This window comes from Dermacentor andersoni, chromosome 3 (genome assembly GCF_023375885.2).
Source record: "Dermacentor andersoni chromosome 3, qqDerAnde1_hic_scaffold, whole genome shotgun sequence".
NCBI lineage: Eukaryota > Metazoa > Arthropoda > Arachnida > Ixodida > Ixodidae > Dermacentor > Dermacentor andersoni.
The window spans coordinates 67,624,048-67,650,918 of NC_092816.1; the positions used below are offsets into that span (position 1 = coordinate 67,624,048).

Genomic DNA, 26,871 nt, shown 5'->3' on the forward strand with positions numbered 1-26,871 from the left:
AGAATATTTGTATGGCTGCGGCAATAAAAGCTGACGGCGTGGTCCAGGAATGCAACTTGCGCGGCAGCCCCGAAGCGTCTGTACACGACCACGGCATCGATGATGAATCGCCACTGAGAACAGCTATAGCAAACAGACTCCTAGTACTTCCAGTGAAGTGTGTAAGGTCTCGCTTATGGTATAGCTTCCCTGTCTTTGATGCATCAATTGCTCAGATTAGCGTAGAATGGCTAAGGTGTTTTCATTTCAGTAGTAGGATTGCTTAGTAAACGATACATGATTGACCCCGCTTTTTCACACACACTGCAGGCTGCACGGTGGCTACGCTGCCCTCGTCGGAGGCAGCGGCAACGAAGGCCTGGGCACTTTCACGGGAGGCCTCACAGAGCAGCTGACCCTCGAGCGTGCGCCCAAGAACTTGTTTCAGATCATTCAGAAGGCCCTGGAAAGGAAATCTCTCATCACGTGTTCCATCATCGTAAGCCACTTTACCTGCATTTGAAATCACGGAAAGTTTCATGTAAGGTGAAGCGCATGCAGGACCATCTCTCTAGTGCGCATCGCTCTTCGTCGGCAACTAGCTGTTACAGTTCGAGAATGGAATGGCGAACAGTCTTACCACCTAACAGCAATTTTGAGATTAATTTTGAGAAATTTAAGATGCCTGCAGTTGTGTTTAGCATTATACGCACTAAGCACTTTAACACCATTATGGGTCTATAAAAGGCGATTGCGTTGTCCCACGGCTAACATTCTCTCCCTTAAAAGGACATTAAGGAAAAAGAACAAAATATTTGATCTGTATTAGTAAATTACCCTTCTACAATACCAAATAAGGCACTTTCACCTCGAGAAGAGGCTTTGTAAGCAAGTCAAGACGCAAGAACCAAAGGACATGAAAGGAAATATTGTCATACACCCGAATGTAGCACGAAGGCACATTTTTTTCTTCAACTGTGAAGCTTTCTTTCTGAAAAACCTGTATAAGCTTCCCTTGCGGCTTCGTGCTAGATTCGGGTGGATGACAACGTTTCCGTTCATGGCGTTTCCTCCACCTTGAGAGTTTCCGCAGAACTGATTTGCCAAAAAAATGAAAGAACGGTGGTTTCTGAGTTTTCATAATAGGCTGCGTCACAAACTTTTGAAATATATTTTTATCATATCGCGCGGAACAGAGGTCCCACATTGTGTTCCTTTCTTTTCTTCCTTGTATCGGACTAGTTCAGAAACATTGCATTTCCTTTGCAGGAATCAGAGAAGGGCGAGGAAGGACTACATGCTTTTCATGAGTACAGCGTCACTGGTGCCACACAGGTAAGAAAAAACATTCGCAGTTTCGCCCGAAAGGCGAAGCACCGACTGCGATAGCAAATTAGTAGATAGCTGTACAAAGTAAGCATAGTAGTTTCATCGGCCGTGTAAACTTGTAAACATTCGGTTACTAAATAAATTGACAATGATAGAATATGTAAGCATGACTGAACGAGAGTGTAAAAAGAAACAACGTGAGACAGCGTATTCTTGTGTCTACTTCTTTCTACGTCCTTGTTCAGCGCGCTTACTCATTCTACCAAGGATTCAAACTAACTAGCCCGCCAACGCGTTTTAACTAAATTAACAAGCACGGCGTCACGCGCACACAGATAAACATGAACAAATCTCGCTCGATGAGCGCGGAAACTCGCTAGCAAAATGCTGGAATGTGGAATCGCGACTGCAGCGAACGAATTGACCTTCACGCATCTCTCGCTTCAACGCGACCGAAACGTCGAAAGCACAGCGCATACGAAGCTACGAGCACTACGCACACTCTGCAGCAGAACTTGCGGCTGTTCAAGGTGCACTCAAGGACGTGCTCCAGCAGCCACCAAATTGTTGGGCCATTTGCTGAGATTCCAAAGCAGCCCTACAAACTTTGCAGTTTACCCTAAGTCATGGGTCACACGAGCAGCTAGTGTACGAAATAAGGGACGCTCATAATCACGCGCTCGAGAAAGGCCACGACAATGTATTTCAATGGTTGCCAAGCCACTGCAGAATTGTCGGCAACGACAGCGCAGATGAAGCTACGCGGCTCACCAAACACATCAGCGGGTTCCTATACCACTTTCAAGAACTGATGCTGCGCGACAACTTCAATCACTTGCTCGCCACAACACACTTCTACGACGGAATTCCCTGGGGTTCACCAACTCACGCTCGCACCCTCTCGACCCTAACTTGCGACTTCGCCTGCCATCTGGACTCTCCCGTCGCGAAACAACTTTGATGTGTCGCATGTAGTTGGGCGTCGCATTTACAAATGAAGCTTAGAACGACAGAAAGCTGAACTAGTTGGTAAGGATTCATAATGCAAAAAAGGGTAAGGCGCGTCCGTGTCTGCACGCTTTACCCTTTTTTGCATTTACAAAGTCCGATTCATTCCTGATAGGAATGGCCAACAATGCGGCGTGCAATATGTGCGGGTGTGATGAGACTCTAGAGCACCTTCTATGTCATTGCCCATCCTTTGGCACTCTACAAGCGAAGCTCAACCTGCTAGACGATAGACCGCTCTCAGAAGAAAACATGCAAACTGCAAAAACTCTTCTGCGTTTCTTGAAGGATACTGGATTATATGAACGCTTGTGACAGTGCAGATACCTCTGCGACAGACTGTGAATGACTATTTTTCTTTTCTTTCCTTATCTGTTCTTCCCGTTTCCCCCTCCCCAAGTGTAAGGTAGCCAACCGGGCACGTCTTTGGTTAACCTCCCTGCCCTTCCCTCTTTGTTTCTCTCTCTCTCTCGCTCACTCACTCGCTCGCTCTCTGCAAACATCGGCGATCACTTTGAAGGTGAGGCCCGCGCGGGCGCGCACTTTGGCCACGTCGCAGCTCGCTTTCAGGACACACGAGTGCCGGCGACGCGTCCTTACGGCGTCCGCCATTCGCGTGCCCAACGCCGTAGTAGACGCCACGGATGTGTCCATTATGTACTGAATAGCGGGCGAGGAGGACATCGAGGCACCTTAGTACCCGTCGGAGAAGAACGCCCTCCCCCGACCTCCTCTTTCGCCTGACCCCCCTGCCTCGCGCGGGACAGGACAAGGCACGCTTCCGGCCCGCGTTCCTCGCTCGCGCACGCGAGATTAAACCACGTTCGCCGGCTCACTTTTTACTCGCACGTACAGCGTACGGCGCGCGGTGACGGTGTTATCGTGCTTGGACCTTATACGGAACCTCATGGCAATGGCGATGCCGACGGCAGGAATGCGCCTGGAGTGACCAAATAATTGTTGTAGCAATAATATAGCTCATAAGCAGCAGCCACATCATACAGGAAGTCGGTGACACCATTAACACCCGAAGGACTTGCTTTCTCTTACTACATCTTCGATCTACGAATTATGTTGCCATAACGACGGGCCATAAAAAACAGATACTCGCAAAAGCTGAACGCGGGATCAGCCGCATCTGTATTAACAGCGGGAACAAGGTGCTGCTTCAGTGTCACTTTGCAGTCTTTTAGGACATTTTCACGAAAGGAAGGAAGGAAGGAAAAAGTGGAGAAGGAAGGCAGGGAGGTTAACCAGTTTTGCCTAACCGGTTTGCTACCCTACACATGGGAGGGGGATGGGGGGGATGAAAGATGGGGAGAAGAGATAGAGGGCACATAACACGGCACACACATCGTTGGTTACAGTCTGTCACTCTTGTGTGGTACGTGACATCACTGTCACAGTCGCTTGTCCAAGCCCGTATCCTTCATAAACCGAAGTAGTCCCTTCGTCGCCTTCAGCTGCGATGTCTTCAGTCGGCGATATGTGAAAATGGTTGCAACTGACAATGGTCTACTGTCAAGGTGCGCTAGAACGGACGCCATGGACTGTCTCTGAACATTATATTCAGGACAGTCGCACAGAATGTGTTCCAGCGTCTCCTCGCAAAGACAGGCATTGCAGAGAGCGTTGTCAGCCATTCCAATGCGAAACGAGTAAGATTTCGTGAAGGCCACCCCTAGCCATAAGCGATAAAGCAGGGTGGCCTCACTTCGGCGGAGTCCGGTTGGCATACAGAGATGCATCAAGGAGGGCAGGTCGTGTTGATGATCGCTGCGGTTGGTCTGGCTGCTTGGTGTGCACCATAGAGAGAGCGTGATCTCCTGTGCAAGCACTTGAAGTCTGCTGGCTGCGTCGGAACGTGAAAGTGGTATGGCCTCTTCCTGTGTGTCTTCAAGAGCTGTCCTAGCGGCTTTATCGGCGTCTTCATTTCCGATGACGCCGCAGTGACTTGGCAGCCACTGAAACGTCACGTGATGTCCTTTCTCATGTGATGAATGAAGTAGGCATCTAATATCGAATACGAGCTGTTCAGATGGCCCGCGACGCAGAGCTGATAGTACAGATTGTAGGGCTGCCTTTGAGTCGCTGAAAATTGACCATTGTCGAGGTGGTTCCCGATTGACAAAACAAAGTGCAGCTCGAAGAGCAGCTAGTTCCGCAGATGTAGATGTCGTTGGGTGGTCAGTCCTAAAGCTGATGGTAATACCTCTTTCTGGGACGACTGCAGCACCGGACGAACACTGGATGTTTGTGGAACCGTCAGTATAAATATGTGCACTGTCTGCGTACCTCTCGTGCAGAAGAAGCAGAGACAGTTGTTTCAGCACAGGCGACGACAGCTCAGACTTTTTCCCGATTCCTGGCACGTTGAGATGGACTGTGGGGCTGACAAGGCACCAAGGGGGCATCGATGGTTTAGATGCAGCGGTGAAGCCCGAGGGAAGTTTGTCGTTGTACTTGACAATAGTTTTTGAGAATGATGCTTGGTGCCTGTCTGAAGGTAGTGTTGCAAGGTGGTGATAGGGGGCCCGTGCCAAATGTCTGATATGCGTTCTCAGGGTTTCCACCGTGATGTGAGTCTGCATTGGATGGTCCCGAGCAATCGCAATAGTTGCCTCAGTTGACGTGCATCTCGGCAAACCAAGACAAACTCTGAGTGCTTGAGCTTGCGCTGCTTGCAGAACACGAATATTTGTCTTGCAGGTGTTGTTCAGTACAGGTAGACTGTATCTTAAAAAACCGAGAAAGAGAGCTCTGTAGAGTCTCAGCATTGCGTCTACTGACATCCCCCACGTCTTTCCTGTCAGGTATTTAAACAACTGGGAGGTTGCTGTTAGGCGTCGTTTCATGTAAGCCACGTGCGGGCTCCAACAGAGGTCTCGGTCGATAATTACGCCTAGAAATCTGTAGGTTCTGACATAGGAAATGGTCCGCCCGTTGATTGAGATGACATAAGGCGTCATTGGTTTGCGAGTAAACGCCACTAGGGCGCATTTTTCTGGCGATATGCTGAGACCTTGTTCACACAAGTAGCTCGCTGTCAAAGTAGCCGCTCTCTGAAGCCGTGCACGTATCTGAGGACGTGTGACTGCCGAAGTCCAGAGACAGATGTCGTCTGCGTATACTGAAATTTTGGTGGTAGTTGGCAAGTGTTCAGCAAGCCCAATAAGAGCGAGGTTGAATAGCGTCGGGCTGAGAGCACCGCCTTGAGGAACGCCCTTGCTGGTATAGCGTCGCGTAGTTGGGCCATCATCAGTTAATACATAGAATGATCTTGCAGATAGGTAACTTGCAATCCATAAAAATACTCGGCCACCTAGGCCAACCGTCACAAGAGCGTCGAGAATAGCCTCATGCAATACGTTATCGTATGCCCCTTTCACATCTAAGAATAAAGCTGCAGATAAACGTTTACGGGACCTTTCGTGCTGGACATATGAAACGAGATCAACTACATTGTCGATGGAAGAGCGGTCACGTCGGAAACCAGCCATGGAACTCGGATAAATCTTGTAGTGTTCAAGGTACCATTCCAGGCGGCCAAGGATCATCCGTTCCATTATCTTTCCTACACAGCTGGTCAACGCTATCGGGCGGTAAGAGCTGAGCTCTAGTGGGGATTTGCCCTGCTTCAATATTGGCACCAGGCGGCTCACTTTCCATTCGTCAGGAACATTTCCCTCCTGCCATGAGGTGTTGTAGAGACTCAATAGTGCTGTCCGTGCGGATTCTCCGAGATAGCACAAGGCTCGGTATGATATACCATCTGGACCCGGAGATGATGAGCGCCTGCAGAGAGCTAGTGCCGCATCGAGCTCCTCCATTGTAAAAGGAAGGTCCATGCGGCAATCTCGGGAATGGGGGACATCATCTCGGGCTGGAGGATCTGGGCGTGTCGCTTGGTCTGCCATTCGCACACAAAAGTCTTCTGCGACATCGATGTCTTGCCGCCCTTGGAAAAGCGCGAGTGCCTTGAATGGAAAACGCTGTTCCGGAAGGCAACGCAGACCTTGCACCGTTTTCCAAATGTGAGACAGCGGCTTGCGGGGGTCGAGTGTTTGGCAGAACGTTGCCCAACGTTCCGACGCTAATCTATTCATTCGACGCTGAATCTTCTTTTGTATCCTCCTGGCTGCCCTAAGGTCATAGATTGATCTTGTACGCCGATATCGACGTTCCGCCCGGCGACGAAGTGCGCGAAGTCGCTCTAATTCTATGTCGAAGTCGTTTCGCGTGTGAGAGATCGTCAGTATGCGAGTGGCGTTCCGCATCGTATTTTTAATTGTTTGTTCTAACCCAGAGGGCAGGCCCTCGCTGCAGGCATCTTCCATATCAGATTTGAAGTTGGCCCATTGAATCGTCCGAATGGTATTCCGTGGGCCAGATCTAGACATCAAGCCTTTGATGTTCAGATAGGTGGGAATGTGATCACTCCCATGGGTCTCAATATCTGGAAACCACTTCACATATCTGGCGAGAGAGTTGGAGACAAAAGCAAGGTCGAGGCAGCTGCCGTATGTCACGCCTCGAAGAAAGGTGGGGCTACCATCGTTCAAGAGAGTAAGGCCATAGTTGTAGGCGATGCTTGATAATCTTCGTCCTCTTGCATTTGTCTTTGTGCTTCCCCATGCTGGATGGTGTGCATTGAAATCTCCTATGATGACCCATGGAGCGGGGCAAACACTCAAGATATCCGCTAATCTTTTAGTGTCGAAATTGTTGGAAGGCGATATATACACGCCTATGAGAGTAAACAAGAGTTTGTTCTTTTTAACTGTGACGCATATATACTGATTGTCGTCGTGGGGCGCAATCGGTTGCAAAACATAGGTGAGTTCCCGACGAACAAAAATGATGATTTTGCTGCATGCACTATTTGTTGATGACATGAAACATTCGTACCCTGACAGTCTGATTGGTTTCGACAAGTTGGGCTCACAAATGACGATGAGTGGAAACACATTGGTGTACACATACTGACGGAAATCTGAAATTCGTGATTTTAGCCCTCTGGCGTTCCACTGCATGACGGACGCTGCCTTGACTTCTTTTCGGAAGGATGGGGTATGGGTAGCCATCTTTCTAGTTGAGGGATTCAAGCACTGGGCTTAAGGCGTCCAGCACTTTAAGTGCGCTTCGAGCAGACGGTGTCCCCATCTGAACTAAAATCGTTCGGATGGCCTCCATGAGGGAACGTAGCACCGAGATGACTTGATCTGTTTTAGGTGAATCATCAATGGCCGGAGAAGGCTCCGGTGGCGCCGTGACCTTCTGAGGTTCCTTAGCAAGGGAGCGGCTCGGTAGCGTAGGCCATTCCTCTAAAGAAAGAGTCTTATCTGATGCCCTCGTGGAAGTGGTGGGCCCTATCGCGTCGCGACTAAGTGGTACCGTAGTGGAGCGGGTACTATCGCTTCGCTCATGCGCCTTCTTTGAAGACTTACGACGGTGCCGACGTCGACGCCGACGCCGGACTACTTCGGCTGCCTCCCTGTGGGCCGAATTGTCTCTGGCCATTTGCTTCAGAACCGCGCGCTCCCTCTTGATGCGGGGGCAGTCTTTCGACGAGGCTGCGTGAGGGCCGCTACAGTTGGCGCACTTCAGAACTGTGGCACCGCAGGTCACTTCTGCATGAGGTTCAGCGCAACGGGGACACAGAAGCGAGTTCGGACACACGCCCTTTACGTGTCCTAGCCTGAAGCACTGATGGCATTGAAGCGGCTTCTGGATGAATGGTCGAACTGGATGTCGAAAATGTCCGACTTTAACGTGGGAGGGTATGCAATCCCCCTTGAAGATTACTTTTACGCAGCGCGTATTCCCAAGACGGCGCACTTGCGTAATGATCGTGCCCTCGTTTGCCGGCTTGATGAGGCTAGGTAAATCTTCATTGGGAATGGCAATGTCAATGTCGTAAATTACACCGGCTATCGATGTGTCGTCGATCGGGATGAAGGGGCGCATTTTGATTCCGCCAAGCTCCGTGATTTCTTGAAGTGTTCCAAGCGCACTCGCGTTGTACACGTCTATGGCGAGTATATTCTTGCGTGGGTTTATTCTGATGTCTTTAATTTGATCCGGCACCGCACGTTCCAGAAAAATGGATAGGGCTTGCCTGTTCAGCAACCGTAGGTTGCTTGACGGTTCTTCCGGCATAAAGATGATGACGTGTGGCCAGCGCGCAGGCCTTGACTTCATAGTCGTAGTGCTCGCAGGAGGTGACGGCGCTGTGTTGGCGATCTTTCTCTTCGCCCTCTTACTCCGGACGGGTATGAAGCCGTCGTCGGATGAGTCGTCTTCCGACATAGAGTACAGCTCGGTGTCCTCGGTGTCGCTGGGGGAGCCAACTCGCTTCCTTGCGGTTGACAGCCGTGATGACTTCTGGCCAGGAGGGCCTGTGGCATGCTCCGCGTCCATGGTCGCAAGACGGGGAGGTAAGGCACCCCGAAAGGCAAAGAGTTCACCAAAAATGCAGAGAGCACAGAAACAAGCGTTCTGTCAAGAAGACACTTCGTCGTCTTCTCCACATTTTCACGAAAACTTTTCGTTATCTCTGCAGTTGTTCTTTCAAACGCCTTTTCACAAGAGTGTTTACACAAGGTATATGTTAATTATTCTAAATATGTACTCAACTTCTCTCCTCTGTATACCTGCTTTCTTTTTTAGTTTGTTAAAGTCTGAGTAACATGAGGGGGCATTGGTCGTGGCTCCCAGTGGAATAAAAAAGAAGCCTGTTTGGAGGCAGGAGGAACAAGAAGAAGCCGACTAGTGCGGTCGTGCAAACAACGGCTCCCGCTTCGATCAATGTTCTTGCGCCGCATTTTTGTGCCACCCCTGAGAACCTGGTGTCGATATACGCTTCGTATCACAAGGTTTACGTGGATGCCTATTTTTTGCCGGTGGGTCCATTTTTCACCTCTTTGCAAACTGTTTTCTGCGTGGCACGTAGAAAAGGTGCCAGCCCCTAACTCGCGCTGTAGGCCTAGGCCTCACGCACACGACGGAGTGTAGGCATGGCCTCCGGCTTAGCTGTTGAAGGCATGGAGATCACCTCGGAGGACGATTTCGGATGGATGACAGCCATCACTCGCCGAAGGAGACGGGCATTAGCTGCTGGCGGGAAATCCGTGGCTATAAAGGATACCAACCATGGCGGGAAAGGTAGTCGCCGCACGGCCTCCTCGCAGAACGTGCTTAAGCGCGTCGCTACCGCCTCTAGGATCCCGATGCTACCGAGGGATCACATCAAGATAGTTGTCCGCCCCCGTGGCGGCCTCGACGTTAAAAAGTTCAGCCTGGTACATCTCTCCAGAGCGCTGGCCATGGCGGCAGCCTTAGCGGACACGTACTGTCCGAACGGCTGTCAAAACATTTTGGTGGTATCGACTCCGCGGGAAGAAAACGCGAGAGCTTACGCCAAGGTACGCAAGATCCAAACGAGGGATGGACCCTTCGAAGTGGCGGCCTACACCGCAGCAGGAGAAGATACATGCAAGGGTGTTGTTCGCGGTATCGACCTGGACATTAGCGACGCGGAACTGAAAGCCGTTTTCGTCAATCACCGAAATCCGGGCCTCGTCGAGGTACGTCGGATCAAGCAAACTACAACGGTGGTGGTACCTTTTGAAGGACAAAGAGTACCAAACCACGTTATTTGTGGTAACGTACTCATGCCCTGTAATCTCTACCGACGACAAATAGATGTGTGCTACGGCTGTGGTGAAATCGGACATAGATCCGACGTGTGTCCCAATCCGGCAAGTGTTAGAAAGTGTAGGGGCTGTAGAATCGCTTCCCCACCTGAAGATCATCATTGTGATCCCAAGTGCGCTATTTGCGGTGGCGCACTTGGGATATTTGCGGTGGCGCACACCCAACTGTGGACCGAAAATGCAGTCGAAGATTCCAGATGCCTTATATTGTGAGGCAAAGGCGTCGAAGGCGCCAGCGACAGCAAGCACGCTATACACAGGTGGTCGACGACATTGAAGACAACAGCGACAATTCCCAGCGCAAAGGGGTCATGCAAGAAAATGACGCCAACTTGCGCTCTCGCACGAGAGGACGCTGCAGCTCACGAGGGCGCTCCCGCTCCAGGGGGCGTTCTCGATCCATAGGACAACCCAGCTCTGGAGAATCTTCTGGTGTCGACCCGCAACCCCGAGGACCTGGGGCAAGATCGAGGTCCCGTTCACAGTCGACCCCAAGAGCAACCTGGGTCGATCGAGTCGAGAACGGAGCCCTTGGGAAACCAGGACAACCGACAAGGGCAAGATCTAGGAGTACTAATGGTAGGGCACAGCCGGAACGTGAGTCAAATCCCCGAATATTGGCATTAGAATCAGAAAATCGGAAAATAAGGCAAGAACTGTCTGAGCTCAGGGAGGCTTTCAAATCCTTTAAAGAAGGGTCCGAAACACCCCGTAGTCAGATGGAGATAACGGCTCCAAAACCGTTGGCCGGCAAACCTAAACGTAAAGCCCCTCACCCTGCTCTCATTAGCGAAACAGAGGAGGAAGATTTAGAAACCTCTGAGGAAGAAGAGATGGGAGAGAGTGAGGCACCCCCCAAACACAAAAAAAGTCAGAATAGCTGCAAGGTTAGCAACAATAGAAAGGACTCTGGTGAAAATCATGGAGCTCATCACTAATCTAGATGCTCGAGTGGGTCAACTAGGAAGGCCCAAAGTTAAGGCAAAGGCAAGCGCAGCGGCTGCATCGGCAGTCCACGGAGGCACAAATGGTAGCCCGAGGGCGGACTCTAAGGGTTCGGGTAGTCAAACAATGTTATCATAATGGCTTCAAACGACAACAATAACATTAAAATATGGCAGTGGAATTGTGCGAGTTTCCGAAGGCGCAAGGCTCCCCTGCAGCAGCTCATTATATCGGCCAAAGTTAAGCCGCACGTTATTCTCTTACAGGAAACACTAGCTAAGGAGGATATCTCTCTACCGGGTTACAACTCCGAAACCTTGACCATTCCAGGGGGTCGGGGAATAGCGACTTTGGTTCGAAAGGGTACCTCCTATGAAACTCACGAGCTTCCCAAGTACAAGGTTGGTCTAGAAGCACAAATGATCGAACTCATCCTGAAGAACAAAAAAGCAGCTAACGTGTGTATAGCTAACGTTTATAGCTCTCTGCAAGATAGGAAAAGAGATTTTAAGACCCTCTTGGGCCGCATTTCCAGTAAGGCAGATACAGCCCCACTCGTAGTGGCTGGGGTCTTCAGCGCTCCCAACAAAGAATGGGGCTATGGCCATCAGAGCGTCAAGGGTACTAATTTAGCAACCACGGCAAGTGAATTAAAATTTGCTCTTATTACAGATGCTAACTTCCCCACGAGAACTGGTACCTCCACTACCAGAGATACAACCCCGGATCTAACATTCCTTCGGGGAATTGAAGGCTCATGGGACAATCTGCAGGAGAATTTAGGAAGTGATCATTACATAATTGAAGTCATCTTACAGACGCAACCACCACCACTAAGGAAATATGAGTACGTGGACTGGGATCTATTTCGTAAATTGCGTAAGGAAACCAGCATAGATGACGAATCTTATGAGGAGCTTTTAGATCAACTAAAGGCAACGATTAAGAAAGCTACTAAAGCAGTCTCAACAGAAATCGAAGTCCCAAAAATGGACTCCAAGCTAGCTTACATGCTGGAAGCGAAAAATTCCCTTCTAACCAGATGGAAGAGTCACAGACTTAATAGAAGACTTAGAGCCAAGATCGCCCAAGTTAATCGTGATATCGAAAAATACGCGGCTCAACTTTCACGTCAACGATGGGACGAAACTTGCTCAGAAACAGACGGCAGATTGCGCAGAGGAGGCAAATGGAATCTATTGAAGAGCCTACTTAATGAGAAGCTCTCCAGAGGTACTACAAACCTCGCCATAAACAGATTCGTCAATAAACAGATAACTATAGGGCGGACAGCAAGAGAGGTCGCAAACGACCTCGCACACATGTACCTGCCACTTAAAAATGAATATGAAAACGAAGAAGAAATAAGCGAACCTTACTCTGGAATATCGCAACCGGACTTGGACAGTGACTTCACTGCAGCTGAGATAAGGCATGTACTCTTTAATTTAAATGGGAGATCTGGTCCGGGTCCGAACGGCATCACAAATAAACTTTTGCGAAACCTGGACGATGATGCCATAGACATAATCACGGTCAAAATTAATAGTCACTGGAGATCCGGCACCGTCCCACCGGAATGGAAGGAGGCCAAGGTGACGTTTATAACGAAACCCCGCACACTACTAACAAAGGAGAACCTCAGGCCCATATCACTTACATCCTGTATTGGCAAAGTAGCCGAACATGCTATTCATAACAGGATAATAGAACACATAGAAAACCAGGAGCTTTTCAGGCACAATCTCATAGGCTTTCGGAAGGCATTATCCACACAGGACGCCATGCTCATGATCAAACGGGCTATTATTGACGACCCTAGCAGGGACGTAAAGGGCCTCCTGGGTCTGGACCTTATCAAAGCATTTGATACGGTTGCACATAAACATATCCTACATGAAATCTCAACCTTGAACCTGGGAAGCAATTTTTATAATTATGTGAGGTCCTTTCTAGCTAATCGGAAAGCTCGGGTCAAACTCGGGATAGTCACAGGCGGTCCATACAATTTAGGCAACAACGGCACACCACAAGGTTCAGTATTGTCCCCACTCCTCTTTAACATTGCCATGCACAGGCTTTCCGAGGAATTGTCCAAAATCCCGAGCTTGGGGCACGTCATATACGCTGACGATATCACAGTGTGGGTCCCAAGGGGGTCACTCGCAGCACTAGAGCAGACACTACAGGCAACGGTAGACACCACAGAATCCTTCCTTAAGGGCACCAGACTCAGGCTATCACCTAGTAAATGTGAGCTGCTGCTCTTTAGACAGGGCAGACAAGGTGTTAGAAACCTTGCGCCTTTAGAAACTCTGCCAATTAAAATCACAGACGACACAGGACAGGTCATACCCAGAGTAGAGAAAATTAAAATTCTCTGTCTTCTCATCGACGCAAGGAGCTGTAATGCTACGGCCCTGAACCGTCTTTCAGGTCAGGCCAACAGTACTTTAAAGCTCCTGGGCAGGGTCTCAAATCGAAATGCAGGCCTCAAGGAGGACAATCTCATCAGAGCATATCATGCTTTTTTCATCAGTCATGTGACGTACATTACATCATACCTGAACTGGGGGAAAGGAGAGAAGGCTAAGCTAAACGCACTTACACGCTCCGGACTCAAAAGGGCTCTGGGACTGCCGCACGGAACGAGTACGAAACTCCTCAACAAGTTAGGACTTCATAACGCTATAGATGAGCAATTAGTTGTACAATTAGTTGTAGACCCCATACCTAGAAATATTCATCCTGTCCCCAACAAGGGCAGAAGGGACGCCAGGGCCAAATGCATTCTGGGTAAACTGCAACAACAACACAGCTCAGCTCTTTTTGTCGATGCAACTAGTTATGGATCGGGCAACCGCTACGCTATTGCCGTGGTCAATGAGAGCGGTAAATTAATAAGCGCGGCGTCACTAAGAACGAGCTCCATTCATGCCGCTGAAGAAGCAAGCATAGCACTTGCAATTACAATGAGGAGAGGCTCCACGATTTTCTCCGATTCCCGTACAGCTATTAGGAATTACTCAGCCGGCTTCGTCTCAATGGAAGCACACAAGTTACTTATACATAGTGTTAATGCTCATAATTACGACCAACTGGATAGCTCACACCTAGTCTGGTTTCCAGCTCATCAGGGCCACTCGGTCAGCCCCAATGGCTGCAATCCTAACGAGCAAGCTCACTCTGCAGTGCGAGATCTCGCATGCCGCGCATCAGATCGGGAACTGCTCCAGGATAACTGCGGCTCCTACAAAGACCCACTTACTACTTTTCACGAGATCAACTCACAATATAGGGACGGCAGGAGGTTTTTTCCTCCCCCCCATTAAAAGCTCAGCCGAGCTCAGGTAGTCACATTAAGAATGATTCAAACTAAATCTTATCCCACACCTTTTGTGCTTAACAAAATTGACCAGGATTTTCCCGCGGAATGTAAAAGTTGTGGACACACTCCGTGTCTATTTGATCATACGTTCTGGCTGTGCCCCAACCAAAGGGCTTCGGATCTCAACAGTGAGGAGGACTGGAATCGGCGCATATCCAGCGAAGTCCTCCAAGATCAACTCCTGGCCGTCCGGAGAGCTCACAACATCGGGAAAGCCTTTGGCCCACCCGTGCCTACGTGGGCGGAGCCACCGACTTAGCCTGGGGGCTTGTGCCCTCGGATCCTAGTTTCTCTGGACTAAAATAAAGTTCTTGCAATGCCATGCCTTGTTTGGAGGCAAGATAACAGCAGTAACGTCAAGATAAAACGCGCCTATTGTTTTCACAGCATTCGCAGTAACAACCCTCCGAGTGATAAACTTATCCAGCATCTAGCTTTACCTTAGCATTAGCATCGCTTGCTCTTCAGAGAGCCGTGAGCAACAATGCATTCACGGCTTCGAGGGTTACAGGGACGCTAAAGAAACATATACAAGTAAACTTAGGGCGTCACCTGCATTGAACCTCAGAAATTGTGAACAGGCCGATCTCATCGTTAGTGGTGGATTGATGTAGGTCGCCGAAGGAAGCAAAAAAATAAACATGAGTGGCGACGATACCTGAGATTCATGCACCAGTTCCCTGTGACGTCATTGCTTTTCTTTGCATCTGCTCGGCCCAATCTAATTGTTTACCGGTAAAAGAAAAAAAAAAGATAATTAAAAAAATAAACGGTTACGTTGCGTTCAAGGGCGATCAAAGTTCTTAACGTGGAAATAAATATTCAGTAACTTTTAGTAGAAGGCAAGTTGCCCAAATACGTCTCGATACACTTACGGGCAGGAAGAACAAGCTTTTGGATGTATTTTCATGTGCGTTTGGCCGAGCCGCGTTGAAGGAGACCGTGTCTGCGTTTAAAAGGTGTCTGCACGTGTCAAAACACTCATTTTATTAGCACTCATTGGCGTATGCGCAGTTCTTTCCTTGATGTTTATCTTTGTCATTTGGCAGAAAAAACAAGCGCTGACTAACAGTCAGCGCTTGTGCAGTTTATATCTTCTTTGTATCCATCTCGTAATTTTGGGCGTGTTCTCCCGCACCACGAATTAATTAATCAATCAGTCTACCCTCAATGAATCCGTCCGTCAATATTTTTCTTAGGTGCCGGTGGAGGGTGGGCAGGAGCAACTCATTCGAATCAGAAACCCGTGGGGAAGCGGAGAATGGAGTGGCGCTTGGTCTGACAGGTACGCATTCACTTTGCTAAAGGCAACTTTTTTGTCCCTTTTAATCTGAGAGGTATAACTAAACGTGAAGTGCGTTCAGGTATTACAATATTACTTTTAAATGGTAAGCAGCAATATATACTGAATCCCCCACAATATAGTGTACAGTATCTTCGAAATTTTATTGCATAGTGTTCTGCTGCGTGTCGTTGTATCTTTTTGTGCTTTGTAAATAGGCAGTAGTTTTGGCGAGACGCACGGACGGACATCTTTGTTTAGCACTTATGCGTGCTTTTGTTGCAGAAAATTACGTTGTTATACTTTTATGTTCATACGCGCACGTTATCTTCCTTTTTTTATTATCACAAAAATTGTGCTTGCCTTGTACACGCTTCCGTACGGTGCAAACGATAGTCTTCGTCAAGCTGCAATGAGAGCCTTAGCATAGTTGTGTCCCTCTAGAGTGTTACTCGAAAAGTAGCGGTTAAGTGCGGATATGAAAGCTGCGCGAGTTGCCTCTGGTTGAGACTATATATATTGAAAGTCTTAAGCGTATTTGTCATCGAATTCCATGTATATGTCATTGAAAGTCGAGCGTGCACGGTCTGCTTCCGTGCGCCAAAACAGTGAATGCTACTGAAGAAATCTGAGCTTAAATACTTAATTTGCCTCTGGATAACTCCACAGTTTACTCGCTGTTGGCTTTTACTAGGGGCGTGTGAATAGCAGTTTTCGAAGCCGAATCGAATATCGAATACCTTTTGTATAATTTTCGAATAAGGAGTAGCCTTAATGCACCATTAATATAAAATGGTCTCAACATCCCAGTATACTCGTATCCACAACATTAGGAAGTTTCTGTCGTTAGGTTGTAGGTGTGAAGTGCTGTTAATTAAAAGCACAAATGTAGCCCCAAATAAGCAGTTTTCTTTTCGCATACTAAGAAGGACTCATTGGTGGGGCGCATGACGGTGGATTAGCCGGAAACGTCCGGCTCCTAGCGTGACGTAACGGGCTCCACAACGTAACTTCTCGTGTTTTCTGCCTGCTATGACCACCTGGACTAAATTTGTCGCACATGTTCTGCAATTTTGCGCTTGATCACGCACCGTTGGCGATTTTAAATATTCGAAAAACTAACAGAAAATAATTGGTGGCTACGAAGAGTGACTATTCGATTCGAAGACCTAATCGAATAAGGAAATACTCGGTTCGTTTTTACACCCGCCGTGGTTGTTCAGTGGCTATGGTGTTGGGCTGCTGAGCACGAGGTCGAGGGATCGAATCCTGGCCACGGCGGCTGCATTTCGATGGGGGCGAAATGCGAAAACACCAGTGTACTTAGATTTAGGTTCACGTTAAACAACCCCACGTGGTCGAAATTTCCGGAGCCCTCCACTACGGCGTGCCTCATAATCAGAAAGTGGTTTTGGCACGTAAAACCCCATAATTCAATTTCATTCGTGTTTAGAAATTTTCGAGTAGCCGCACACCATAGTTTTTACTCGGCAAGGTTAGTAGCTTTATGTTGGTATTTCTACACAGTAAGGAAGAAAATCAAATTAAGGCAAATGAGGGAGCAATCTTTGGAATCTCTCCTCAGGCGACTCAGGTGCAGCTCACGAGTATTTTGTTTGAACGACCCGTTACATAGTAGAAACGAAAAATAATGATGATACAAGCGCTGTCTTCGCTGCCGCAGTGTTCTCCTTATAGAATGACACACAAAGCTGTCGCCATTACACCGTGAGCAGCTTATTGCTGTTCTCGTCGGACTGGAAGGCTGACCTGCTCAAGTGCCTCCATCGTAAAAAAAACGTCCACTTCACGTTATCGCACACCCAGTGACTGAATGATTCAATTGTCGCATACTGACGCACTACTTATCAACGAGATAGACGCGCACACACAACTTTGCTGTTAGTTTGTTCGTCTCCGATCCGGGGTAATTCGAGACACGGAGCCGGTCAGTATTTGGTGACGCACTCTTGTTATCAACGCGTGAGAAGCTCAGGCGGAACAACTGCTGGCCAAGCATGACAGGCTAACCCGGCTGCTAAAACACCACTGCCACTACCACTACTACCTCCACAGCTCTTGCGTGTGTTGTATTCGTTTTTAGCTTACGGATTTTGCGTTTTTTCAAGCAATATTTCAGAATATTTCACGCAGGAGCATTCTTATTTCTCTACTTGTATACTTGCCCTTAAACGTGACCGCATGTTACTTACCATGACATAATATCTCGGCTTACAGATCAGAAGAGTGGGCCAAGGTTAGCGACGAAGAGCGACAGGAGCTTGGACTCGTGGTCGAAGACGACGGAGAGTTCTGGTGAGTTCTCAGGTTCGGTAAGATTAGGGCTTGAAAAGTGTCCAGGTTTCTTTCTCTCTCTCTTTCCTGGAAAGAACGTGCAGAGTAGTGAGTGCAAAGAAAGCAAGAGGGCGCTCGGTGATGCGCTAAGGGCATCCATGCACGCTGTTTTGCCCCGGTGTCCACGAGTCTCACGCTACACTGAGTACTATGAAAAACAAAAAAAAAAAAATATGACAAAACCTGCCTCACCCGTTCTCCGCCCAGCTGTCCCTTGTTTTTCTTTTTTTTTTTTTCTTCAGCTGACTGGAAAGTATGTCTTTACCTTTGTGGAAAGTTGGCGTGGCATCACTTTAGGGTAATAGCTGTAACCTTTTTCGTCTCAGTAAGAACGGCTGGTACGAGTGGTTAGCCTCACAGCTGCTCTAAAAGCCCAAAATTTAAATTCGATCAACGTGAGTCTAATTTGCTCTAGTCTTATCTCATGCATGAGTCAATCTCCGGTAATAAACCACGATGTTTCGCGACCCAAAACTGCAGTGTAGGTTATGAAAGATGCTGTAACTGAAGGCTCCGGATTATTGCTGACCCGTGAGAGGAAGTGGCTTCTTTAACGTGCGTCTTAAGTGAAACTCAGGGGGCGTTCCTGCATTTAGTCTCTACCGGAATGCGGCGGTCGCATTCTGTAATCCAACTCGCGAATCTCATGCTCAGCACTAGAAAATCACAGCCATTGAGCCACTATTGATTAACATACGTACCGCAGATCACGCGAATCATAAAAAAGAAAATAAAAGAAACCAACCTGTTCACAATTATGTATTCATCGTGACATGCGCGCAGGATTTCGGAAGAGGACTTCGTCAAGTACTTCCAGATGCTTGACTTTTGCCACCTGGATCCCGGTTCCACGACGGGTGAACTCAAGGAATCCGCTTCGGAGAAGCAGTGGGAGGTTGCGAAGTTCGAGGGCTCCTGGGTGCCCGGGACGAGTGCCGGTGGCGCCAGCGACAACTCGGGTGCGCTGGGAAAACCTTAAACGACTCTTTAACTGGCCAAGAAATATCGAGAAAGCTTCTTTTTTAACAAACTGCAATGTGCCTGCGTTCACTTGAAAGGCGGTCGGTAACTCATCAGGCCAGTGACCTGGCGGCACTGTTAACCGAACAACCGCCGCGGACACTCGTCCTTTTGATGCAGCAGAGCAAGCAGACTTTAAATATTCTTAGAAGTGTACTGCTCTGGGCTAGTCGCTTACAATTCATGATCAATGTTATTCGCCCACCGCTTGGAACGAGGACTGGGGAACGACAGACACGAGCGCTTGGTTCTGCCGTTTCCCAGTCCTCGTTCCAAATGGTGCGGGAATAACATTGATAATTTAAATATTCGACGCATTTCCTGGCAGTCGCTGAAGAGATCTGAAGTACGCCTTTGCTAGTGGTTCTTGCATTACATTTTTGTTCGGCATATTTTCCCGTTTATATAGGCCCACTGGTCGTTATCTGCAGTTCGATTCTTGTACGTTTCTACAAATGAACTTGGTTAAAACACGTTGGCGGGCTAGTTGGTTAGAATCCATGGTAGAGTGTATAAGCGCGACAGAACGAGGACGTAGAAAGAAACAGATATACAGACACAGCACTGTGTCTGTGTATCTGTTTTTTTCTACGTCCTCCTTCAGTCGCGCTTATACACTCTACCACGTTCCTACAAATGTGGCTTCGCATAGTAGGAATGTACGTTAAAGGCATTCAACGGTCATTTGGACCATTACGACTCTATGCGCAATCTTAGACGGAGCCATTTCAAGCAGTGGGCAGCTCCGGACGGGCCTCGTTCATGCATGCGCATTTTTTATGACTGCACGCACATTTCGGAGTAATAGTCAAAGTCAAAAAAATACAGCGTGTGCAAGACTTACTGTCGTCTCTTCTCTGCACTGGAGTGCAAAAAGAACTCCCCATCCTGGCCCTGCGACAGTCGGTGTCCAGCGAAGCTCTTGAAAGATACCACTACAACTGCTGAGGATGTGGTACACAATGCTTTGTGACTTTAGAGTAAAGTTAGGAGTGCTATGCTAGAGTAATGGTAGGAATGGGAGTAATCGCAGTGTTGAGAGCACGCCTCCGCCCATAGCAGTGCTGCAACAACATTGGAATCAGTTGCTAGGCTAGTTATATTATATACGAAAGGCTAATTATTTACGTTGAATTATTTATTGATTAACAGGCGAATTACTATCGTTGAACTCGACCGTTCTGTCCTACCGTACCTTTACGTACTGCGCTTGTACTCAGCAAACATCACTCCCAACGTTAACTTGTTTGCTGTGGAATCGGGGCCACCTCACTTATGTACACTTACTCTCAATTACCTCCAACGTTAACGAAGTTGGGTAGGTGTGTGTATCTCTACACCCAGTGACAGCCTAAGAAGCTACTACAAGCTCTGCCCACAGAAGTGCACTTGCGCTCTGTTCCTCCACGGTACAAAACCTGGTTCCCAATGGACGCCGACATCGAAAGGAATTCGTCTCCGCAGTGGCATCATACAAAATTAGCGAGCGTAATTAGCTGGCGCATCATTGCAAATAGTCTCCGAGTTGGACAGTATTAACACTTGCATTTAGGTCGTTACCGACTATAGTGCTACTAAATATAGTTAATGTTCAGACCTGTTGATCTTTAAATAATGTTCTCGAAAACTTAAACCATATAAACTCGGCATTTCCGTTTACTGGCATGGTAGAAGGTATATGTTGACGCACAAGTACGGCGCTGGCTATTTGTATCTTTTGAGCAGCTGGTACAGTTACATATGTATTTCTTTTTGTTGATGCACACACAGCGACATTATCACATAGCAGTGAAAACAAAACAGGGACATTACAAAGAAATTATCAAAGTAACAATGCGCACTATTATTGGTTTGTTCGAGAAGCGCCATTTTCTTTAAGTATTGCTTGGCGACTGGTTCTAAAAACGCGTTAACTACGACGCGTAAGGTAATGGTGCCAGGACCAACGGTTTCTCTATACCAGAGCTTGGATTCGGGCAGAACTGAAAACTACTATCATAAACACTTCCACACTTTTAAAAACTCCGCCAATTCTTCCCGTCGAATGTTTGAGAGAACAGTGTTCGAAATGCAACACCTCAAGGATGTCACTATAGCGCAAACATTTAGTCTAAGCTAATCAGCTTATCGAAAACCGCTTTAATGCCGGAGTGCTCTCATATCACTTCATGTTACCATCCCTTAAAGGCCAACTCCAACGAAGCTTTGGACCACGTAATAAAGCCTAGTTTCAAAAAGTGAAGACGTGGAACAGTCTCCGTGCGAAGTTATGGCGCATGACCGAGATCGTGCGGTTCCTCAACATAATCTCCGATATTAGGCCGCGCCCGCGGCTGACCGCGCCGCGCTGAAAGATCTCGGAGGCGACGGGCCTCACACTTACGTCATATCCGCTACGCAACTTGCGCACGAGTCGTCTACTTAAGTGCTACTTTAAGGCTGCTAATAAGAAAATTATACAATGTCCTGCCCGGGCAGCTTCGTCAAGATACCTTTAATATATAGCATAGACTACTCCGATTCGGCCAAAATGAAATTTCGTTGCAGTTGGCCTTTTAATCATTAGAAATTTTTTTTTATCTTTGCGGGGAAGCCGCGGCGACAAGGCAGTTGCCGACATTTCCGTCCACATCCAATACTAAATTCAGTCAATCTTCTTGCGACCCGCAGAGAAGTTCGCCACCAATCCACAGTACATGGTCACCCTTCACGAGCCGGACGACGAGGACGAAGACGGAGAGTGCACCGTCATCGTGGCGCTGATGCAGAAGAACCGTCGCGTCTTCCAGGTCCACGACGAGATGTGGCTGAACATCGCCTTCAGTGTCTACGAGGTAGCTTTCCACACGCGCTTCTGCACACGCACCGGTCGGCGCTCCTGTCGACACAAATCGCTTGTCGAAATCCCGCACGACCTCGATACGAGAGCGTTGTTACGCTGCAGCGAGTGCGGTTAGCCACATCAGCGGCGCTGTTGCACAGCGACTCGCGCAAATAGGGTCACGGAAGTGGGTTGCAAGTTAGTTCGCCAACGCGCATCCTGCTCTGCATCTGCAAGACTGGAGCATCCTTTATAATATATATATATATATATATATATATATATATATATAGAGAGAGAGAGAGAGAAGAAACTAACGCACTTAAATCAGATGAGCCGCCCAAAAATTTCTCCTCCTTATTTTAAACGAGAACAAAGGGGGTTAACCGAGGGGCCCGATTTTTATTAGTCCTATCATAAGAAGCCAACAAGCACTGACACCATGGACAACATAGGGGAAATTACTTGTGCTTAATAAATGAAATAAAGAAACTATAAATTAAGGGAAATTAAAGTAGATGAAAAACAACTTGTCGCCCGTGGGGAACGATCCCACAACCTTCGCATTCCTCATCAGTCCTTATTATTTTGTGTTCTTAATGAGTAATACAGTCATTATGAGTGCATTGAATTCACGTTGAGTAATTATTGTGAGTATTGCTTGGTGCACGTACCATACGAGTGCTTGGAGTGCACTGCATACTTTACGTACCCCCGTGAGCAAAATTATATGGACCACAGAATGAAAAAAAAACTATATTTCTTAGTAATTAACATGCGTACACAGAAATAGACGAGTGAACTGGACATTTCGAAACACCAAGCTTAACTGCAGGTCTCAATATTAGGTTACATTTGCATGCAGAGAAGGAAACCAGCTTTATCACCCCTGCCCTGGTCCCTGTGTATATTCTTGTGCCCACCATGGCTGTACATTCCTTCTTTCTAAGGTCAACAGCCTTCTCGCATGCCAATATGGTGCGCACAAAGTTCAAGACACGCGAGGATACGGTCCACTAATGCATATTTATGCTTTAGCGGCTTGCCCTTGTGCCGCATTTGAGCCATACAAGGACTTTTCAGTGGTGTTAGGTCACGAGCTGACTAACATGAAGACTGTAACCGATGGCTTATCGACAACACCATTCATTCGTTATTTTTGCAGCGCCTGCGTGAAACGGGCCTGTGGGCTTTTCTTTTTCTTCTTATTGTCGTGCCCTCATAATGACAGTTGGTAATTCAAGTGAAAGAAAGAAAGAGGTTGTAGCAATGAAATACTGGAACTTTCATTTGCCTCAGCGAAATGTATAACGAAACGGGTTTGAATAACCATGCAGTCGGTGGTCGTTTTCTTAGCGTCGCTGGAATGAAGTTTATAGGTGTCTCAGTTCCTCGGCCTCGTCGCGTCACACCTCAGGTCGAAGACCCTGACAACTGCCCGGCACCCTTGACTTACGAGTATCTGGCAGATTACCGACAAGTTGGACATAGCCAGTGGATTAGCGCAACCCGCGAAAACACGTGCCGGTTCCGGCTGCTGCCGGGCACCTTCTGCGTCATCCCGTGGACCGCGGAAGCCGACCAGGCGGGAGACTTTCTTCTCAGGATCTACACCGAAAAGAAGTGCCGGTGCAGGTCAGCAGTTGCACATTTTTTTTTACTGTTTATATATTTGCAATATATATATTCTATCAAATGCGATACGGTGTTGGAGTAGGCCCGCAGAACCGAAACACCAATACAGACGAGAGATAGAAGAGAGAAGGGCGGATCTATAATGAATTCCGGAAAGGTTAACGTGGCGGCGTCTCTATAGCACGCTACTCCTGATGGGTATGATGAAAAATATAATATGCGCAGTATGCATCACCGGTAGACAGCCTACACATAACATACCAACACATTCAACAAAGTGAGGTTTCTCATTGAGGCCAGTGTCTCTGAAGAAGTTTAAAAGTGTTTTCTTTGCGCGAGATAATGCACAGGCAGTGTTAGTCCATGAGCCAAGTCCGTGTCGCAGCTAAAGGAGTGACTTGTCTTTGATTAATATTCAGTGCTGACGTTAGAGCTGTTCCTTCTAATATGTGCAGCCTGCAAGCTCAGATTAAGCAGGCTGTGTCCTCCCCTACGTTGTACGGAGGAAACAATGGCGATCTTATCCGTTTTATTTTAGTATATAGTATTTTATAACGGAAAATGTCAGCATCTAACACGGCAAAGGCACCTCTTTCACGGTATGTGCTGGAGGCACCTGATGTAGGCAAATGCCAATGGTATTTGGTATGCGTATCAATTTTTCATCTTTTCATGAGGAAAACAGAAAATGAGAAATGATATAAATGAGTGAGTGAGAAATAAGAAAGAATGCGGGGATTTTAACCAGCCAGGAGTCCGGTTGGCTGCCTTACGCTGGAGGAAGAGAAAATGGCAATAGAAAGAAGGGAGAGAGAAATGATAAAAAAAATGTCCGAGGACGCCTAAGCACTTATCAGTCGTGAATGCGAAAGTATTGATGTCCAATTGAACGCCGCTGAGGGGTCCGAGTTTTTTGCTGCGAGTAATGTACCGTAGCGGTATGGTGCTGCCCGAGGCAGCAAGCAGCAGTAGTCTGCGGGGCCAACGCCGCATGCCACCGACGTCCTGCGCGACGAGAGACCGAGGAAGCAGCAGCGGCCACCAAGGCCGGGCGGCCGGCAGGCGCGCGCAGCAGCTAAGCCTAGCGGGAGTGAGAGTGAGTGAGAGATACGGATAGCGAGCCAGCTTCAGAGAGCGATACGGCGGCAACCGCACGCGCGTGTCACGCGACTGCCTCGCCGACGACAACCCGTGTCGCCCCGCGTCGTCGCGTCGCCTATCTGCTCCGTCGTAGCGCGGTGTTGACGTGGCGTCTGGCGATGCCCTCTCGCCTCACGCAATGCCTGGAGCGCTAAAGCAGCACGTGTGCCGTTTCGCCCGCTCTGTTTCGTCGAGGCGCACTCGTGACGTAGCGTCGCAGCCAATGGGGAATTTGGGTGCCCTTTAGTTGCAAGAGACGCCTGCTTTGTCCATCAATGGGCCATTTTATGATTTCGCATCAGAATGCCCCGCAAAAGATGCTATAGAGTGTCAGTTTCACAGTTACAAGCACAGAAAAGATTTGAGTTGAAAGAGGCGCATAGGCGAGAGCAGAAACATTTACGCAATCTTGCACAACACGGTGACCCGAAATACGTTCATCTGTGCATCTCCAGTGACAAGGTGCAGCTATGCAGCACGGTGCATTAGGTGCACTGCTCCTCCTTTGTCCGTGTTTCGCACACCAGCCTTACCGTTCCATGAATGCCTCAATAAACTATTGCCTATAAAAGAAACAAAGGAAAAGAAACTGAAGAGAAACGGTCATTGAAGCGATGCCGTAAAGGCTCACGAACAAAAAACAAGAATAAGAAAGCCGAAAACACCATTTTTAAATTTTGTAGACCGGCAAATCAGTTCTGGGGAAGCGGAAAGTCACGACGAACCCTTCAACTGCGGTGCTTTATTTCTGAGAAAGCAGTATGTGTTTCTTTTGTAGCTTCGTGTTACAAGTCGGAAGGTCGACAATTTTTCTTTATGCTTATTCTTTCCGTTTCTTTGTCGTTATTCGGGGTGATACACTCACGGCTTTCTTATACTCCGTGCTCATTAAGGCGGGAAGGAAGCTGGGATAAGCGTGCAACAGTTTTTCACAGATGCAAGAAATTGTTCTTTCATGCAAAAGCCACAATTTAAAGTACACCATTTGTCAAAAGTACTCTGCCTACTCGGACTCTTCCTCACAAATGTAGTTCGAATGTGCGGTGTGGTTAACGTGGCGCTCCTGACGCTCCAGAGCTCCGGATGGTGACTACGAGTGTTATTTTCAGTCTCAAATGTGTCCGAGTTTGTGGCATGCAGCAGAAGCTTCCTTAAACAGCCTGTAGTCACAGCCTGACGTACGGTCGCACGCAATGTAGCCCGCATGCTTTTGACAGAGAGCGTACATCGTGTTTTACTAACACTTCCTTGTTGCGATAGACAGTGTACAGTGTTAAACCGTGTGAACGATATGTTCTCTTTCAGAGAGTACGATGAAGTGCCTGCCATCATCACAAAGCCTGACGAGGTCAGTATGTATGTCGCATTGAACGTCCGCATTAAAGCGACCGCAAGAAACTGATGTAGTCATAGGAAGATGCAACGTTGGCTGGAGTGTGTACAAAGTTTGGCATACGTGAAATACTGTCCCCTCAGACTCGAAGATAAGAGTGAGTTCGGAGTGCTTTTCATAATGAAACAAGATGCCGAGCTGGGCGAGTTGCTTAGCATTCATTTTGAACGTGGAACACAGCGAAAACGAAAGGGGACAAAAAACGAGAAAAAACGCCGCACCGCGTCATCGCAGTTTCAGCCTTTCGATCCTGCTCGTTTGCCTCGTGTTACGCACTCAAAATGTCTTTCATGTCTGAAATTTACAAAGAAATTAAGAAAGCACTTGCACCATAATGCAACTAGATTTCAGTTACGATAACTGCACAGAAGGCCCAAAGGAAAAAAGGAACTGGAAAATAAAACAATACCGGACAGAAAAGAAATGAAAGAATTATAAGAAGAAATAAGGTTGAAAAAATTCTCAGATATTTAAGTCGCCTAGCCAATGCAAAACTATATGGCTCCTTAGGTCCTCGAACAAATGCCAATGTAAATGACAGTATTTAATATGTTAATTGGTTCAGTAGGATTCATGTGACCATTCGATGCTACGACTCCTTATTTCCCATGATCCCACTCCTTTCTTTTCTTTCTTCAGTTAAAGGCATTGTCTAAGAACCTACAAGAACGGGGTCAGGAGGAATTTGTGGGTGCCCTAATTTTAAAGTCGCCTCAAGCAGGAGCAGTGATGAGTTGATAAGATGACGAGCTTTTTGCTGAGCCTGGCGTAGACCGAGCGATGTGGTGTCTCCTTTTTTTTTTTTCTGGGTAAAGGTGCGCGTATTCACATTCAGCTAACCTGCGAATAAGGCTTTATGCG

At 47.8% G+C, this 26,871-nt stretch overlaps 1 protein-coding gene across 1 annotated transcript in view; it reads left to right on the plus strand.

Annotated features, from left to right (window-relative positions):
- The window catches only part of LOC126543519 (calpain-A-like), a 46,953-nt gene that overhangs the window by 11,260 nt on the left and 8,822 nt on the right, over nucleotides 1-26,871 (plus strand). The window contains exons 5-12 of the mRNA XM_055062358.2: nucleotides 310-478; nucleotides 1,249-1,314; nucleotides 15,564-15,649; nucleotides 17,885-17,962; nucleotides 18,785-18,960; nucleotides 21,692-21,855; nucleotides 23,260-23,477; nucleotides 25,923-25,965. Coding sequence (XP_054918333.2) covers nucleotides 310-478; nucleotides 1,249-1,314; nucleotides 15,564-15,649; nucleotides 17,885-17,962; nucleotides 18,785-18,960; nucleotides 21,692-21,855; nucleotides 23,260-23,477; nucleotides 25,923-25,965 — 1,000 coding nt within the window. The remainder of the gene's footprint in view (nucleotides 1-309; nucleotides 479-1,248; nucleotides 1,315-15,563; nucleotides 15,650-17,884; nucleotides 17,963-18,784; nucleotides 18,961-21,691; nucleotides 21,856-23,259; nucleotides 23,478-25,922; nucleotides 25,966-26,871) is intronic.